General features: G+C 33.2%; 1 protein-coding gene across 2 annotated transcripts in view; it reads left to right on the plus strand.

The window, feature by feature from the left end:
- LOC141495827 (UV excision repair protein RAD23 homolog B-like) overlaps positions 1 to 18,755 on the plus strand; it is a 104,870-nt gene that overhangs the window by 35,611 nt on the left and 50,504 nt on the right. For both annotated transcript variants that reach the window (XM_074197600.1, XM_074197601.1), the window contains exons 3-4: positions 5,921 to 6,000; positions 10,617 to 10,888. In XM_074197600.1, coding sequence (XP_074053701.1) covers positions 5,921 to 6,000; positions 10,617 to 10,888 — 352 coding nt within the window. The remainder of the gene's footprint in view (positions 1 to 5,920; positions 6,001 to 10,616; positions 10,889 to 18,755) is intronic.

Genomic DNA, 18,755 nt, shown 5'->3' on the forward strand with positions numbered 1-18,755 from the left:
TAAATGACTAAGGACACTACTTACATCAATCTCCTTAGGCTTTTGAACACTTGCTGAGCTCTGAGGTCATTGCATCTATCTATCTCTCTTATCATCTGTATCTATCATTTATCTATCTATCATCTATCTATCTATATCTATCTATCTTTCCATCTATCCACCTATCCATCTATCCATCTATCTATCTATCTATCTATCTATCTATCTATCTATCTATCTATCTATCTATCTATCTATTTGTTTTTTTGGGTTTTTTGCAAGGCAGTGGGGCTAAGCAACTTGTCCAAGGTCACACAGCAAGGTAATTATTAAGTGTCTGGTTGAATTCCAGTCCTCTTGACTCCAGGGCTGGAGGACCTGCTCCACCTAGCTGCCCTGAGGTCATTGGAATGAAAGATCTTATGCTTTAAGTGTGGCAGTCATTTTGAAGTACTTTATTTCTTAAAGTTGCAGTGATAAATTCAAATCCAGTCTTTTCATTCTGAGGACAGGTTTCCTCTTTGCAAACAACTGATTTTTAGAACTTAACTCATTTACTTAGTTCCAATAATTTGAATTTTCGGCTTAATGGATCTTCTCCTATTGTGAGATTGAGTATTCAGAATGTCTCTTTAAAACTGATGATTTTCACACATTTCAATGGGATGACTAAAATTGATTTCTTTTTTAATATATGTGAAATAAATAGTAATAGGTTTTGAATGAATCTTGGATTCATTGGCGTCCATGTGATAATACTATCTGTACCTTTCTAGTATTGAAGGCAAAACTTTCAAAGTCCAGAAAAAAAAATAGAACTTTGTTCATTTAAAATAAAATATGGAAGCAAGTGAAGATCTGAAGAATGTTTAAAAAATTAAAATGAAACTTTTTTCCTAAATATTTTTAAAAAATTAAGTAAACTGGCATTTGGTATCCCTTAAATGATTATATAATGTTAAACAGATTCTTTTTCTTTTTTAAAGAATGTTTCCATTCCAAACAGTCCTAAAAGGGTATGCCCCAGACATGCCTAGTTTTTCCTAATAATTTGCTATGATCTTGTTCTTTTATGAATCTGTTAATAGTTCTAGCCTGTATCTTTTCAGTGTAATAAAGTCATTTTAAAAAAAAAAACATGTACTTTGAGGGTACTCTTCCAAGTTTTAGGTTATTTCATTTGCTTGGGTTCTCCCAAGATTTTTGGGGGTTCTCCCAAGATTTTTGGCACCATACAGTTCAGTCCATCAGGACCTCTGGATTTTTTTTTTTTATAAATGTTGCTCTCATGTTCTGAAGTTTTCTGAAACAAATCAACTTTTTTACTGCTTCCATATGAAATTGTACTTCATTTATAGATCTCTTTAAAAAATACAAAATTTTTGTCCCTTTATTTTTCCCCTTGATCTTGAGGCAAATATATATAAACTAAATTACTTTCAAAGGTTGTTAGGGACCTCAAAAGACAATTGGATTCAAATTTCTAAACAAGAAGGGCATTCAAAATATGATTTGCTAGACCTCTTATTGAAAACTTCCAGTGGGGCAGGATACATTAAGGCAGCTTCACTTCATTTTAAGAAAACATTAACAGAAGGTGGGTTTTTTTTTTCCTTTTAAATTAAAGTAGGGCTGCTAGGTGGCACAGTGGATAGAGCATGGGCCCTGGAGTCAGGAGTACCTGTCAAATCCAATCTCAGATACTTACTAATTACCTAGCTGTGTGGCCTTGGGCAAGCCACTTAACCCCATTTGCCTTGCAAAAACCTAAAAAAATAAATTAAAGTTAAATCTTCCCTTTTTGTGTTTTTTTTCCATAGTAGTTCTTCTACTGCTCTCAAGCAGAATAAATTTAGTCCCATTTCTGAAAGCCCTTAAAAGGGCAATTATTATATCCTCTTTCCCTCTTTTTAGTCTTTCCTTCTTCTGAAATAATTCCCTATTCTTTCAATTTACTCTCAGTTTATTGGTTATATTATAAAAGGAAATTCTTGTTGGAGTGAAGATTGGATTAGATGACTTCTTGAAGACTCTTAGTTTCTGTGATTATATTCAAAACAAAATTTTTTCTTTATCTCATTGTGCACTTTGGAAGTTTAGGATCATACCCATAGTCAATAAATAAAAAGTTAATAATTAGGGGAGTAGTAGAATAGGGACTTTTATATTATGCCTCTGAGGAGAAATCTTCTTCCACTTGAAAAGATTCATCTACCTATTGCTTTTTCTTGGGAAGTGAGAGGTTTTTGTTTTAACTTAAGTTTTCTCAGGAAAAGCATTAGCTTCTGATTAGGTGGGAAGAAAAGAAATCTATCCATGTTAACCTTTGATCATTGCACTGAGAAAATTTCTTAATGTGTTTTAAGTACATGTGTTGGACAACTTAAAGTGTTGTTTTTCAGTAAAAGTTGTATATATTTAGAATTCTGAATTTCTCTAGTTCATTTGACTTGCCTGAAGCTATGGTTTGTCACATTTTTATTTGCATTGTTGTGTAAATGAGAGAACAAAAATAAATTAATTTTGAAGATATTAGCAATTTTTCTTTTGGTGTTCTGTTACTAGAACAGTATGACTAAAATTGAAATGTTTAACTTTTTTTTTACAGAAATGCCAAATCAAAGTGGTAAAGAAAATATTTAAATGATCCTTAAGATTTTTATGCATTTCTATATTGAGGCATTTCCTATTATAAAATAATTAAGAAAAAAGACCCAGAATCTTAAAATCAGGAAAACACCTTAGTAGTAAACTAATAGAGTCTTACCCCATCATTTTCCAGATTATAGATTCTTCTGGAATGGACCTTAAAGTTCTTCTAGCTCACATTTTCATTTTATTGGTGAAGAATTCTTCTTCTGTCTTTCTTTAAAATTAAATCTATTCATGTTTTGAAATTGTTAAAATAGAAAAATTAAAGAATTAAATGCAAATTAAAGTAACTGAGGTATGACATCACACATATCAAATTGGCCAATATAGCTAAAAAGGAAAATGATCAATGTTGGAAAGGATATGGGGAAAACTGGGACATTAATGCATTGTCTGTGAACTTATCCATTCTTTCTCAAGAGCTGTTTGGAAATATGCCCCAAGAGATCATAAGAAAGAGTAACATACATGTGCAAAACTATTTGAAGCAGCTCTTTTCATAGAGGCAAATATTTTGTAGCTCTTTTAAAACAAATTTTACACTGAATAAGCCAAAAGAAGCAAGTATAATAAAATATTTTTTTAAAACTGGATTTTCTTTCTTAAAAGCATACAGTAAGGCAATTATTCCAGGTGGTACTGCTTTTAAATTAGATGCTGTTTTTATGCTATGAAATTCTTTTCTAAAAACCAACATTTTTATCTTTAAGAATTTTTATCCAGCAACTGGGTACAGTAGATAAAGTACTGACTTTGGAGTCAGGAGGACCTGGGTTCAAATCCAGTCTCAGACACTTGATAATTACTTAGCTGTCTGACCTTGAGCAAGTCACTTAACCACCATTGCCTTGCTAAAAAAAAAAATTTATCATTATGTTAGTTTGCTGCTAATCTGTCATAGGAGCCTTTAATTTGGTTTCATTGTTTCAACTTGTGTCCGCTAAAATGCCCCATTGCATTGTAGGAAATAATTATAAAAATTAGTTTATGAAATTACAGGATGTTAAGGCTGTAAGAGTCCTTAAAAATAATTAGTTCTTCTTGTACATAAATCTTATTCATATTATTAAAAGGACATTGTTACATTAAGTTCCAATCAATTTGCTTTTATGTCCTCTTCCATCTCTGAGATTCTGTAGTTTGAACTTCATCTTTTTTTTAGGTAAGGAAACTAAGATCCAGAGTAGTTGTGAGTAGTTCAAGTTTTTAACCATAGGAAATGGTATAGCTAAGTTCTTTCTGATTCCAAATCCAGTACTCTGCACACTATATATATTACTGGGTCCTGTTCTGTTACCCAATCAAATGTTAAAAATTAAAAACAAAAAAATAACCTATGGTTCTACCATTGTTGGTTAGATCCTCTTTAGAAGTTTTATAACCCCTACATTGATAACTGGGTCCTTGAATGTATTTGAATCAGAAATATATAATTGGTTTCTAAATTGACCTTTGCATTTTAGACTAATTTAAATTAAAAATTGCTTTAAAAAAATCTTTTGACTTGGTGCTTTGACCTCATAGATATACATTTGTTGTGGTCATACAGTTGTAGTTATGGAAGATGGAAGGACCCAGAACTCATCTTGTCTACTGTTAAAGAGAAGGAAACTCTGGACTAGGAGAACTTAAGTGACTAAGTGGCAAAGCTAGGATTCAGACTCGGGCTTCCAACTTCAAATTTCACTCTATACTGAAATGTTTCTCATGAAGTATTTTTTTTTTGAGATGTTAAACTTTACTTGAAAATATCATTTTCTTTTTGCTATTGGTATTCCCCCAAATGATCAAACTTTGTTGTAAGCATTTCTTTTCATTAAAATGGTTTGATTGATATCTCTCTCTCTCTCTCTCTCTCTCTCTCTCTCTTTTTAATGTTTTGCTTAAAATAACCGTGCTCTCTATGTGAAAGAAAGAATATTGGATCAATTCAGATCTGAATGCCTTAGGGGTATTGATAGTTCATAGTTTCTGATCTGGTATTAAGAGTATAAATTAAGAACCTACAGTTAGGATGTGGGTGACAAAGTGTTAGGGATACAGCTACATGAAGCAAACTGAACTAATTTGACCTAACATAATAATTATGTTTTTGCATTGCAGAGAGAAATTGCATCAGATAATAATTGAAACACGAAGAATGAGATTTATTTTAATATTAAAGTTGGAACATGTTTTTTATAGGGAAAGGGGACAGTTGACTAGAAAACTGGCCACTTTGTTTCTCAAAATCTTAAATGTAATAAGTTGAAAATTGCCCATACATTGGTTTTAGTCAGGACCGTTTTGATGAGATATTTGAGTTTGGGATTTTGTCTGTCCCTGTTAACAGCTTAATGGCATTACAGGATCATTAGCTTTATTTTGTTGACATTTATATCATTTGTCTGTGTGAACATAACTAATTTGCTTGCATACATTCTGTGGAGGTTATGAATCTTACAGTATTATTGAATGCCATATTTATGGTTTTTGCCTGTCCCCAGGAGAATTTGTAGAACAGTTCCCCCCCTTCTTTGTATGCTGCAGTTCACAATAAGGAGTTAGAAATTACTGAGTAAATTCTTTTGTGTCTAGTCTTCGATAGAAAAAGTTGAGAACATATAATGTAGAAAAAAGAACATAAACTTTAAGAACCCTTTGGGGCAGTGAGTGGTATAGTTGGTAGATCACCGAACCTGGAGTGAGGAAGAGCTGACTTTAAACCCAGCTGCAGAAACTTAGATGATTGATGTCCCTGGGCAAATCACTTATAGGATTGTTTTGGGATGAGATGAGGTTTGTAAAAGTGCATAGCCCAGGGCCTGCCTGGCTCATAGTCATCTCTGCCTCTTAATGAGTTAACTTCTCTGGGCCTCATAAAACGATGCATTCTTTCTAGTTCTGTTGAGGTATGATGTGGTACACTTGACCAAACTGGATGATGGCATGTGATGGTGTTCAGTGCCTTTTTGGATCTTTGGAGAATAAATAACTGTTGCTTATTCTCTGGAGCCTCCCTTGTAAAACATAGTTGCTGATTGCCTTGTATGTTTTCTTAAATGAGGTGTCAAGTGCTCTTTGGATTCTCTCTGAATTCCCCACCCCATCCTAGCCTAAAATTTAAACATTTGAGATTCTTAGGAATCATTCTTGTAGGGAAATTTTTAAAGACTTTTCAATCAATTGTACTTGCATTGTATATGCCTCTTGAGTCATTTGGGCTAATCTACTTAGTCAGTTTATAAGACAAGTTTCTGAGTAAGGTAAAATACTCATTTACTTCAGCGAATTTCTTTTGCTCCACTAGGCAAAATCCTCAACGATGATACTGCTCTCAAAGAATACAAAATTGATGAGAAGAACTTTGTGGTGGTAATGGTGACAAAAGTAAGTTTTGACCTATTTTGTGTGTGAGTATACCACATGTGTATAAAATTAACCTTAATCCTTCATTCAGTGTAAGTGAATACAATAAAGCCTTAGATATCTCACAGATTATAACTTTACAACAGAGTAATAATTCAGTTAATGATTTTACATATTTACAGTTAGTGCCTTGGCAAGTCTTCTGAGGTCACGGATTTTGCTGAAGTAGAGGAATTTGCTGTATAGCCATTGAAAAGGGTAAGCTTATTAAAATTGGGGCAGATGTGCTTTATTTTTGAAATTAGCAGGCCATATTAGAGAATCAGTTTAAATCATATTTAATTGTCCCACTAATTCTAAAAGACTTCATATGCTCTAGTCAATGAGAATAAACAACAAATCATTCAACCAGAAATGGGAACTAAAAAAGAGATAGTAGACAAAAGAAATGCTTAAATGAGAAAATTATTTATGATTTTAAAGGAATTAATAAAAAGGAAAACTATTCATTTAAAGAAAACCCTTTCCATAAAACAAAGGGCCTCCAACATCTCTCCTTTCCCAGGATGAACAAAAACAAAAATGGGACTTGTGTGGCAGTAGTGTTTATATTAATTATTCTGAGAAAAATAGGTCTCCAAAACACTGACAAACACTTTTAACAAAAGGAAAAAAATGCTTGATGGAGGGTGTAAAAGAAATGTGATTATACATTAGACAGGATATAGGTTAAAATTTAAAATTGTTTTGCAGGTTATACAGCAGAGCTTAAGCAATAAAGTTTGTCATTGAATGTTTATACTTAAAGTAGCATTAGTTTTGAGTTACAGTGTAACATTTTCATGTAATGTTCATAATTATGGATCTAATTCAGTACTGTATTAACAAACTGATTTTGTTTTGTTCATGTAAATGCCCAATAAATACTATTAATTTTTAAGAAGAAAAGAGAATGTGTTGGTGTGCCAGACTCCTTAGGTAAGAGTAACATTTTTCATAGGCATGCCCTAACTTCATAATGGATAAGGATTGAAATTATTTATTTACATAAAGATTTTTTTTAAAAGGCCAGCTATGCAGAGTGCTTTAGTAGGCAACTTTGAATGACAACAAAATTTAAATAAGTCTCTACCATCATGGCATTATAATTTAACACCTTGGATTTTCCCTGCCATTTTGTGGCATCTGTTCATTATTCATGTGTCTGCAACTAAAGTCATCTGTGAAGCAAACCAATAAAAAAAATCCATTTAATATACAGATACATTGCAAAATAAAAACAAAAACTCTTCCCTAAATCTTGGTTTGCTCATAAGAGAAAAGATACTTTTTAAGTTTATACTCACTTATAAAAATTATGTCATGATTTTTGAAACATCCAGTTGGAAAAGAAAGGAGTTTCTAGCAGTAGAGAAATGTAGAGCTGAAGCTTCATCATAAGAAAAGAGATGGGGTTGGGGAAAGGGGGACTTTCTAGAAGTGTGAGGAAAATCTGGATCTTTGATTTAAAAGGAAACCTTTCTCTACTCAGACAGGTTGCCAACTTTATCTGTAGCTTATTAAAAAGTGAATTAACTTGCCCTTGGTCACATAGCTAGCATATATCAGTGGCATTTGAATAACCTTTAGGTGTTTCTACCTAGGTGTATATCCCACTTTTACCACCTTGTGACTTTGGATGACACACAAATTTGGGGAACTTGTAATCAATTGTAAAAATAACAAAATAAGGGGATTGGACTAGATGCCTCTGAGGTCACTTTGAATTTTAAATTTTTGTGTAAACGAAGATTCCTCCCAAGTAGAAATCTGATTTTGTGGTCTTTTCTCTATTACACTTGAAAGAACTGATATAAAAAAGGTTCAATGTCTAGATGAAAATATGATTTAGGAGCAAAATTTTTTGTATTATATGATAAAATGTACATAGTACAAATTTGAGTTGTCAAGATATAGTTCGTTTATGTATATTGTTTAATAATGTATAAAATTAATTTTAGAAAGATACCTATACAGCATAGCTAAAGACTGAAGTCTATAGAGCTTCAAAGAAAATGCTCCCAGCTATCTAGAATAATAACTCTCCAGAAGGACTCTTGATTTATTCAAAATTTTACTATATTTATAAAGATTTTATTGGGTACAAAATTACTGTTGAATAGTTGGGTAGTTATTTGTTGTTTGTTGCTGGTCCTTCTGTTCTCGAAGAGGACCATAACATGAAGGATGATGCTGTGAAAAGCAAGTAACTTGTTTCTAAGTGATGGGGTGCTGTGCTAAGTCACCAGCCTCATTTTATCTTACAGAGCCATCTGAGTCTAATGACCAGATATGGATCAAGACAGTGGGAGATGGCTCTGCATGTAGTGGGAAACCATATAGCCTTTTAAAAAAGATCTTTTAATAGTTTGACTGAGGCAATATCCATTCAGTGATTAGGTGAGGTAGAAAAGACATGAAGCAAAGAATGGTTTTTGTTTGTCCAGAAACCATAAACACCTTCTCCTTTCAAATTAATAGAACTTTTTTTTAGGGAAGTGAATTCAATAAACATTTGAACATCTGATATCCATTTGTTCTAGATATACAAAGACAAAAAAGTTGTGTCTATTTTGAAGGTATTTACTTTTTTTGTTTTTGCTGCTGAGAGTTGCACCACAATATGCATACAATTAAATCTATACATAGCATGCAGAAAGAAATCTGAAGTTATTTAGAGAAAGCAGGGATATGGGAAGACAGACAGAATATACTGGTAAAGACTTTTAGTGGGAACTGTGCTTTGGAGAAAGATAATAGTGATGTCATGAGAGGGAGTTGAAGAGAGAAAATATTCTAAGCATGGAAGACAGTCTGTACATAGAGATATCAAATTGAAGATCTTATAAATGTTATTTTCCCATCAATTTGCTCAGGTGAACATGAGAGTTAGTACAAATAAAAACTCCAGTCTACAAACTGGATTAAACAAGAGTCAAAGTAGCTTTGTTTTCCCCTTGATGAAAAAGTTATGAAAAACCAAAGATGTCATCCTTTCTCTTTGGCTTTTAATGGCTTTTAAAGTATTGCTTCTGCCTCAAAACATCTAGATTACCTTTGGCCTTCAAGAACCCTGAAGACTCCTTCCTGAGGGTAGAACTTGAGTGCCATTATTGTATTCCTTTCCCCAGGCTTCATGTGCTTCAAGTGCTAATTTCTACTTCAGAAAAATCCCAATTAGTTGAGGAATAACTGATTTTTATTATGAACATGATTATTTGAGCTCTTTATTTTAATAAATCAACTATAAATTTGTTTTTAATGGCAAATTTGCTATATTAAGCCCATCACCACCTATATTCCTCATAATACTGAATCACTCTTTATTTTGAAGGTTATGACAGTGGAATAATGTGTAGCTATGGCAAATCTCTTCAGGTTAGGACTAGTCTACTAGTTAAGATCACTAAGTTATTCCAGAAGTTGAGATGGCAAGGACAGGTAGAGAGAACACTGATAGTAGTGTAATCATGTGGTCTTGAAGTATTGAATTGAACATATTCTATATCACACATCAAAAGGAATTTGCAAAACTTGTTAGTTGGCAGTAAATATTAGTAGTTTTTCCTCCTTGAAATGGTCATGTAGGATGGTTAGCATGTATGTTTAAAAGCTTTTTTTTTTTTAGATTTTTTGCAAGGCAAATAGGGTTATAAGTGGCTTGCCCAAGGCCACACAGCTAGGTAATTATTAATTGTCTGAGGCCGGATTTGAACTCAGGTACTGCTGGCTCCAGGGCCAGTACTCTATCCACTGCACCACCTAGCCACCCGTTTTATTTTAGATTTTTAAAAAGCAGCATGGTATTGTGGAAGACCCAATTTCAAGGCTACCTTAAAGTAGCCTTATGTGATATGAGCATGGCACCCTCATTATGCTCATGCAAACACTGGCAGTTACTAAGATTACATTTTGTGTGGAGTTTGAGACGTGGACTGGTAGGCAAGTTTTCCACAACATTTGGTTCATATTACTAATAAAATGCCAGGCATGGAGGCTTAATCCTTGTCTGTAAGGTTGTATATGGTTTAAATAAAAGCCAATTCAGATTAATTTTTTTCTCTACAGAAACTTAATTGATACAATCTTAATATCTTCAAATTAAGTAATAATAAGTTTCATTTTTAGAAACATAATACTATGAAACTTAAAGCCTTGATTAACTTGATTTATTTTTGTTTTATTTAATTTTTTTTGCCTATCAGAACTAAATGACTTTTTTAAATGAAGGCTCATTGAAGAAGACTGTATAGACATGGAGAATTTAATGCAAATCAGTTTGATTAGTAAATCTATATACTATTCATATAAACTGAAATAAATAGAATGCTTGAGCCTTCATCTAGATGGTGTTGGTTGTATTTTCATTGACCCAAATTAGTGGGATACCAGAAGAGTTGAAATTTTTGTCCAGTAAGACATAAGTATATGTCATAATAGCATTCCTTGGAGGACTAAAAATAATGTAAAAGTTAAGAATTAAAGAAGTACACTGAAAATTATTTATTGTGTGATGCTTTCTAAATAACTTGGTGCTTCTTAGAGCAAAGAGTATAGTAATTTTATCTTAATACTTGATTTTGTTTTTATTCATTTAGCCCAAAGCAGCAGCTACTTCAACACCATCACCAGCTACAACTCAACAATCAAATTCTGCTACTACTACAGCAGTTAGTTCATCTACAGCAGCATCTGTGGCTCAAACCCCAACTCCTTCCCCTGCCTTGGCTCCCAACCCTACACCTACAAATGTCACTCCAATACCAGCTGCAGCAGCTGAACCTATACCTACTAGTGCTCCTAAGGAAGAGAAACCAGCAGAGAAGCCAGTAGAAGCTCCTACTGGTATTAGCCCAACATCATCTGACAGGTATGATCATCCTCTGTGAAATTGTAGTTCAGAACTCTTCCATTTGAGGAAACTTATTTTGACATCTAATTTCAATTTTGATTTATTAATATGTTCTAATAAACATTAGTTTGCTAGAACTTCTGATGATACCCCGGGTAGGATTTAAACATAACCTGTAATAACAGTTCAGGAAGTAAATCAGTAATATGTATATTCTTTTTTATTAAATCTTCACCAGAACCACTTAGAACATTCAATCTTACACTAGAATTTCAGGAAATCTATTAAGGAGAGGGCAGAAAACAGGTCTGAATTTGCCAAGCTACATCACTGCATATTTGCAGTTGGAAATGAGGCCCTTGCTTCTGTATAGTATGTGCAAAATGAAGTTATTTTAGCTACCATCATCAGGTTTACTATTATTATTCCTATTTTATAATTTGGAAGGTAAACTTAGAGTCATATCTAAAGATTTTAGTCAGCATGACATAGTGAAGTGCTAGAATTGACAACAAAAAATTGTTAAAATTTCAGCATTGGTCCTGATAAGTCATTTAATCTCAAAAAACTGAAGCATGGTGAGAAAATTCCTATAAGAAGTACCTTAAACTAAGTAGCAAAGTTAGATACCAACCCTGGATTCAAGGGGCTCTGAGTTCAAATTTGGTTTCTGACACTTCATAGATACTAACTAGCTGTGTGACCATAGGCAAGTTATTTAACCACATTGCCTCACAAATTCCCCCTACAACCCCCCCCCAACAAAAAAACAAATAAGTGCCTTAAAAATCTGTCTAATAACTCATAGATATATTCTAGATTCCTTGCCTTTAAATTTAGCATCTCACAGAATTTTTCCAGTGAATCTAGCAAGATAATAAATGTATTAAAGAATGTTGTAAACTGCAGAGAGACCTATATGCTTGGTACATTCATCCTCTGACCTGAAGTCTGTCCATTCTAAATTTGGCCTTCTATATTTCTTTTTTGTGATAAGTTGAAAATGAGTAGATTCTGTGAATGTGTGTATACATCCTTAACTACTGGGCTTGACATTATGCAAGGTCGAGGGATGTGCAGATTTGGATAAATTATTGAGTGGATGTTTCCATAAAAAAGATCTGGGCTCAGATCCTTACCACCAAGATAAAGGCGATTATGGATTTTATTTTTATTTTAATATAATTAATAAAAACCTGTGATAAGGTTCATATATTGTTAGTTGTCTTCACTGAAATGATTTCTAAAAATAATATTATGGAAACATTACACTTAATGTTGAGCATACAGCTATTGTTATAAATGAAACAATTAGTAGTGATCTTTGATCATCCATTTCCTTATCCGGTGGTTTAGATAAAATCTATTTGATTTATTTCTACTTAAAAATATAGACTATTCAATGAAAAGACTGTTCAGAAGACTTACTTGCTATACATTTCATGTTATTGCTAATTTCACTTCAGAAGGAGTTAAATGTGGAAATTTATGAGATAATAGTATCATATTTTGACTAAGATTTTAAAATATGCAGCACATTTGGAACTCACTAGAAAAACTTTCATATGTTTTAATAAAATAGTAATAGCTTCTATTTTATGTAACAACTTCACTTTTAATATACTTTTTATAGTCATTGTCTCCTTTGAACCCAACACTATCACTTTGTGGTATATAGTACTGTGTCTTCCACATTCTCTGTGTTCTGAGTTGAAGTCTCCATTCTGCAAGAGAAAACTCAGGCTAAAAGAAGTCTCATTCAAGTTTATGAAACTATTGGAAGACTGATCTGGCTGATCGAGATGGAGGATCTTAAAAGAAATTTGAATTTCACATGTTTAGGAAAAAGAGAGACATTGAAGATTTTTGACCTGAGGAATGAAGTCTTATAGAAAGTTTAGTTTTAGTCTGGCAGCAGAATAAAGGATGAATTGGGATAATTATAAAGTCTGAGAGACTGATTTAGGAATTCTTAACTGAAATCTAGATAATTTCAGTGATGGTGCCATTTGGGAAGAGAGATGTTTAGTATGGAAAATCTTAAATTTGAAGCCATACGAAATGAAAATGAAACTAACCAATAGAGAGCTGAATATATAGATCTAAAGTTTAGATGAAAAGTTTAATCTGGAAGTATCAATATGGGGTATAGAATAGGTAATTTCTACAGAAGTTTAGGAGACTTTGAGTTAAGTTATAAATGGGAAAGGGATGAACAATATAAATCTTTACCCAATCTCTAGATGACTTTTTCCAAAAAGATAAAGAACCAATTTCACATATTTTATTGTAATCATGTTCCACTCAGTTTTACTTTGATTCTTTATTTTGTTAATATCACTTAGGTGGTCTTGAGTACTCAAAAACAATGTAATTGGAATATTGGCCATCAAATGATAAAACTCTTGACCATAGTCACTCAAGAATCTTCATGGGCAAGATAGATAGATAGATAGATAGATAGATAGATAGATAGATAGATAGATAGATAGATAGAAAGAAGGATAGATGTACACCAATAAAATTTCAAATTTTTTTAGCACTTTGCACAAATCTTGGTGGCAAGGCAAGAACATAGCAAAGATCACAAGATTCAAAGGATAAGCCTGTGAACTGTGGTCCATACATTATGTACATTTTCGTGTTATGTGAAGTTTTTGTAGGAGAACATGATTTTAGCGGATATTAACTGTCAAGCTAAGAATTTTGTCTTTGAAACGGTGTGGGGTGGGGTGGACACCCAAAAAATAACCTTAATTTCAATAACTCTTAATTGCTTCTAGTTTAAAATGCCAACTCCTTGCCCAGGCATTTAAGCTACCCATCTCATATTTGACTCCCATCTACCTCTTTAGACATTACTTTTCATAGATTCTTCCTGCCAAACTGGACTTTACACACACACACACACACACACACACACACACACACACACACACACACATTATTCTTTGAACCATCTTTTGTTTCCATGCATTTGCATAGGCCATTCCTGGAATGTTTTTTATTCCTTGTATGATTATACCTGGAATCTGGTCTCTCCTTTGTGATAGTACTATTATCTTCCCTTGAAGTACAGCTCACGTGCCCATCTTTGAAGCATTCCTTGACTTGTCTCCATTCTTTGCACAGATTTTTCTCAAGCATTCTTCTTTGCTGATTATTTTACTGACCTCTACATACTTTTTTCATAAAATAAACTCTTGAAGTATTCATGAGATGTTTGAAATGTTTCTAAGAATTTTTTTTCAGAGGGGCAGCTAGGTGGTACAGTGGGTAGATCCCCAGCCCTGGAGTCAGGTGGACCTGAGTTCAAATTCAGCCTCAGACCTAGCTGTGGGACCTTGGGCTATTGCCCATTGCCTTGCCAAAAAATAAAATTGTTTTCAGAGGGGAATATCAAAAATAAAGGGCAAGGACTTGTTTTATTTCTCTACTCCTCCGAGTGTCATTTCAGTACCAAGAAAGCAGGATTGTCATAGTGCAGTGTTGGAATTGGGGTGAGGAAGACCTGGTTCAAATTCTAACTAACCTCTAGCTAATTGTATAACTATGGGAAATTAACTTAACCAGTTCTGACATAGGCAATTCTCCAAAACCTTAAATTTTCGGCAGGCTTCAATTTGATAGTAGTTTCTGTCTAGGTAGAGAAAGTTTTCATGTTTTAATTTGCCACATAAAAGAAATTACAGGTCCTTGATATATCCCCAATTTCAAATATAGTGACTTGTACATAAAAGGCACTTAATAAATTTGTTGAATTTTACAGTTGAGGAAACGAGTCTACAGAGATTGTGATTCACCTAAGGTCACAAAACTAGTGAGTACTAGTTATCTTGATAATTATCTTTGTGAATATTGGAGAAATTTTGGGGGGAGAAAGTAACCATTTTAGAAAATGGATACAAGTTCATATAAAGCAGGGCTTTCCAGCCTTTTAAAAGTTTTTATTGAAACAATAAATAATATATTTTGATTTGCCATTTTAGTGAGAGCTCTGCAGGAATTTAGTAAACCCACAGGTGGTGGGGTGGCCTGCATAAAATCGCCCTGTGAGCTGCATGAGGCCCAGACCTCATTTTGGATAGCCCTGATAAAAAAGAATACATTTAAATTTATCTCCTTAACTTTAAATATGTTATTGATACAGGAAAATATTTGTGTTACTTTTCAAATATAAGGAGTTGGAATAAGAAAGGAAAGAATAAGAGAAGTCGACATTTGAATGTGGCAAATACTACCTACTTTTAGGTAGAATAGTAAAATACTATTTAAAAAGTATGTCTTAAGGGGGCAGCTAGGTGGTGCAGTGGATAGAGCACCAGCCCTGGAGTCAGGAGTACTTGAGTTCAAATCCAGCCTCAGATGCTTAATAATTACCTAACTGTGTGGTCTTGGGCAAGCCACTTAACCCAATTTGCCTTGCAAAAAGTAAAAACAAACAAACAAAAAAAAAAAAACCATGTATTTGGGGCTGCTGACTCAGTGGATAAAGCCCTGGAGTCAGGAGTACCTGAGTTCAAATCTGGCCTCAGATGCTTATTACCTAGCTGTGTGGCCTTGGGCAAGCCATTTAACCCCGATTTTCCTTGTATTAGGCAAAGATCTTAAATTTATCTTATTCAAATAATTTTGGTGTTTTTTTTCCTCCTGACTTTATCATTTCATAATTTAATGAGATGTTCTAGGGAATTTCTTATTGATCTGTTGAATGGAAAAATAAATTTATGACATAATGAATGAAATACTTTAATCACTACAGTGATGACCTTAATTGATATAACTGTGTTTGGATTTTCATTGAATAATCTCATCCTCAATCAGATCTCTCTGGCTTAGTGACTATAACTGACAGTACATTAATAAACTCATATCTTCTTTCTTACCATGAAAATTTTATTTTTACTTTTGAATTGTAAGTTTTATATAATTCTAAATCCATCAATTTAGGGATTTCACTGCAATCACTCAAGAGATTTTTAAACAGCTTAGTTGGTTTCTATATTACCCACCGTTAGTTTTTGTTCTTTATTAGCAGTGATTGTAAAATTAAGAATCAAGTCCATTAACACCTTATATTGCTTGTACAACAGAATTCTCATGATCTTTTATTTTTCACTAATTTCTAGAGCAGTGAACTGCAGTGTCATAGATCATTAGATCTTAACTACTTGAGGAAAAATAAGAGATTCAGCAATAGGATTATTAAGTTGAAACGTAATGTTGGGCATGGAAGTTATTTTTTCAAAAAAATTTGTGTGCAGAATATTATTTTCCATGACTGCAGATTATACTCTTCACTCCAGAGTTTTAAAATTGAATGCTATTAATCACAAGGCTCACCAAACAAATGCCCCCTTGTAAATTTATCACACTTGTAGGAATAAAAAACTAAAAATTAATTTCTTAATGGCACTGCGTCAGCATTATTTCATTGTGTATGTCAACATGTACAAATTTGTTCTGTTGAAATTTTATAATGCTTTTCATGCTATGTTTATGAATGAGTTGTGGAGGTGCAGACTGCATGATGGGGCCCAAAGAGCTGTTAATGGTCTGATTTCTGCTAGAAGACTGACTTCTAGTCTTGAGATCCTATTTCTGTAAGAGCATAGTCAGGATCTTGTGAAGACTAGGATACTTGCTTATTTGGAAACTAGAAGCTATTCTGTATGAGGATTTATTTAAGGAACTGGAAGAGGAATTAGACTTTATGCATGGCCCCAAAAGGAAGGCTAAGAGCAAACTTTAGAATTTGAAGCAAAGCAGTTTTAGTTATTGTCTGGGAAAACTTCCTATTAATAGTTAAAAGTTTTCTGCCACTGGAAAGAATGGACTGCATAAGGATTCCCCCCTTATTGAAAATCTTCAAGATAAGACTAGTTGAACAACCATTTAATCACATAAGATTTTGACTAGGTGGCCCCTGAGGGTCCCTCCAACTTTGTGATTCTGTGTTTCTTCAGTTACTGTCCTAGATATTTAATCAACAAAAGAACCTATATTTGCTTGAGCATTTTTTTTTCTTCAGGCCTTAATATAGAAAAGATACTTTCTCTTTGAAAACTTAAAAGTTTTGCTTGTTGGGATTCTCTCTTTGAAATGGCTTATTTGTAAACAAAGTTTACATATATTTTATACCTTGTTTTGTGTATTGTGGACTTTAAAGTTCATAAAGTTGCCTCTGTTCATTGAATATTGTAGGTGAACATTTGCTTGAATTAGGGATTTGGTCTTCTTATAAATCCATTATTTCCTCTCCCCTTAAGAACACAACTACATTCAGTAATTGGAATACAACTTTGAGCATATGAAAAAAAGTAGATAAGACACCCAGAAAGGGACAACATCTTCCTTTAGGGAGTGAAGTAAAACCTCTGGTTCTTTGTATATGAGAGACCTTCATAATTCAGAAACTGCTTCTGAAAGTTTTTCCTTCTAATTGTCATTTTTAGTTTTCTCAGTTCATAAAGTTTTTTTTTTGTTTTGGCTAATCTTGGCAATCTTTGTTTTTGGATATCAGTCTGTGATTTCTGTTAATTGATGATTTGAGAATTTTAAAAATTCCTTCATCTCAAATGATTATTTCCTTGATGGAAGGGAATCTTTTTTTTTTTAAAGCAAATACTGTTCTCTTTGTAATCTGTAAGTCACCTTACATTGAAATTAGGAGAGTAAAAAGCATCTTGAGAAGATTATTCAATTCTGTGTTCTTTTAGACCAGAAAACAGGAGAGTGACATGGCACTTAACTTGAAAACATGCTCCCTTATGAAAAAATAATTCTAATTAGTAGAATTTAAATCAGTAAAAATAATGATGCTAATGAATTTTAATAATGGGAAGAAACTTAATATAGTGGAAAGTATACTGCTTTTTGGATTCCGTTTCTTACTATCTCTGTTACTTTGAGATAAGTCATTTCATCTCCTTATATTATTTTCCTTATATATGAAATAAGGTGGGGGAGGGGTGCTGGGAAGGAGAAGGGATGGTCTCTGAAGTCACTTCCAGCTCTAAATTATATTTTGATCCTAATAAAAGGATTGATTTTTCTGTATGTCCTCATTGGTTCTTCTACAGAGTTATGGTTAAGGGAAGTGAAGATCACGAGATAGGCTTAGAATCAGTAAGTCTTAGAACAACCAACTATATTTAATGTTTTGTTTTGTTTGGGTATATTATAGTAGGAATATTTTTCCAGTATCATTGTAGATCTGAGATTCTTCCAACACAGAAATTCTGTGATTCAATAGCAGTCTTCTCAAGTTTCTCTAATTTAAGAGGGGGATATCTTAAGGAAGTGTAGGAATATTTTTTCTGTGACTCAAAAGGAGAGTTGAGTGATGGTCATGTTAGAAATTTGAAGGAAGAAGTTAAAGTTAATTTCCTTTGGGGAAGGAGAATTTTAAGTGGTATTTTGCTATAATTAGAAGGAAGTGAGATTTGAGTTAGGGGACTTGAAAAACATCAAAAATTTCTGTAAGAATGAGATTACAGAGTAAAAAGATTGAGCATTAGTGAGAATTATAATTTTTTTTCCCCTTAAAAATCATGCTTGAGGGCCAGCCAGGTGGCACAATAGACAGAGAACTGGCCCTTGGAGCCAGGATGACCTGAGTTCAAATCCAGTTTCAGACACATAATTGTCCAAGTATGTGACCTTGGGTGACTCAGTTAACCCACATTGCCTTCCAAAAACATAACAGTGATGGTAATAACACTTCTTGCTTTTAAAATTGCAGTAATTGGGTTTTTTCCTCTTACTATTCTAAATACTAAATTTTTTCTAATCTTAATTTTTTAATATATAGTAGAAGGTGAGTTTGTGACTTGTGCTGTTTAAAATTTCTTGCTTGTGATCAACATCCTGCAGCCAGATTGCA

Source organism: Macrotis lagotis, chromosome 8 (assembly GCF_037893015.1).
Source record: "Macrotis lagotis isolate mMagLag1 chromosome 8, bilby.v1.9.chrom.fasta, whole genome shotgun sequence".
NCBI lineage: Eukaryota > Metazoa > Chordata > Mammalia > Peramelemorphia > Peramelidae > Macrotis > Macrotis lagotis.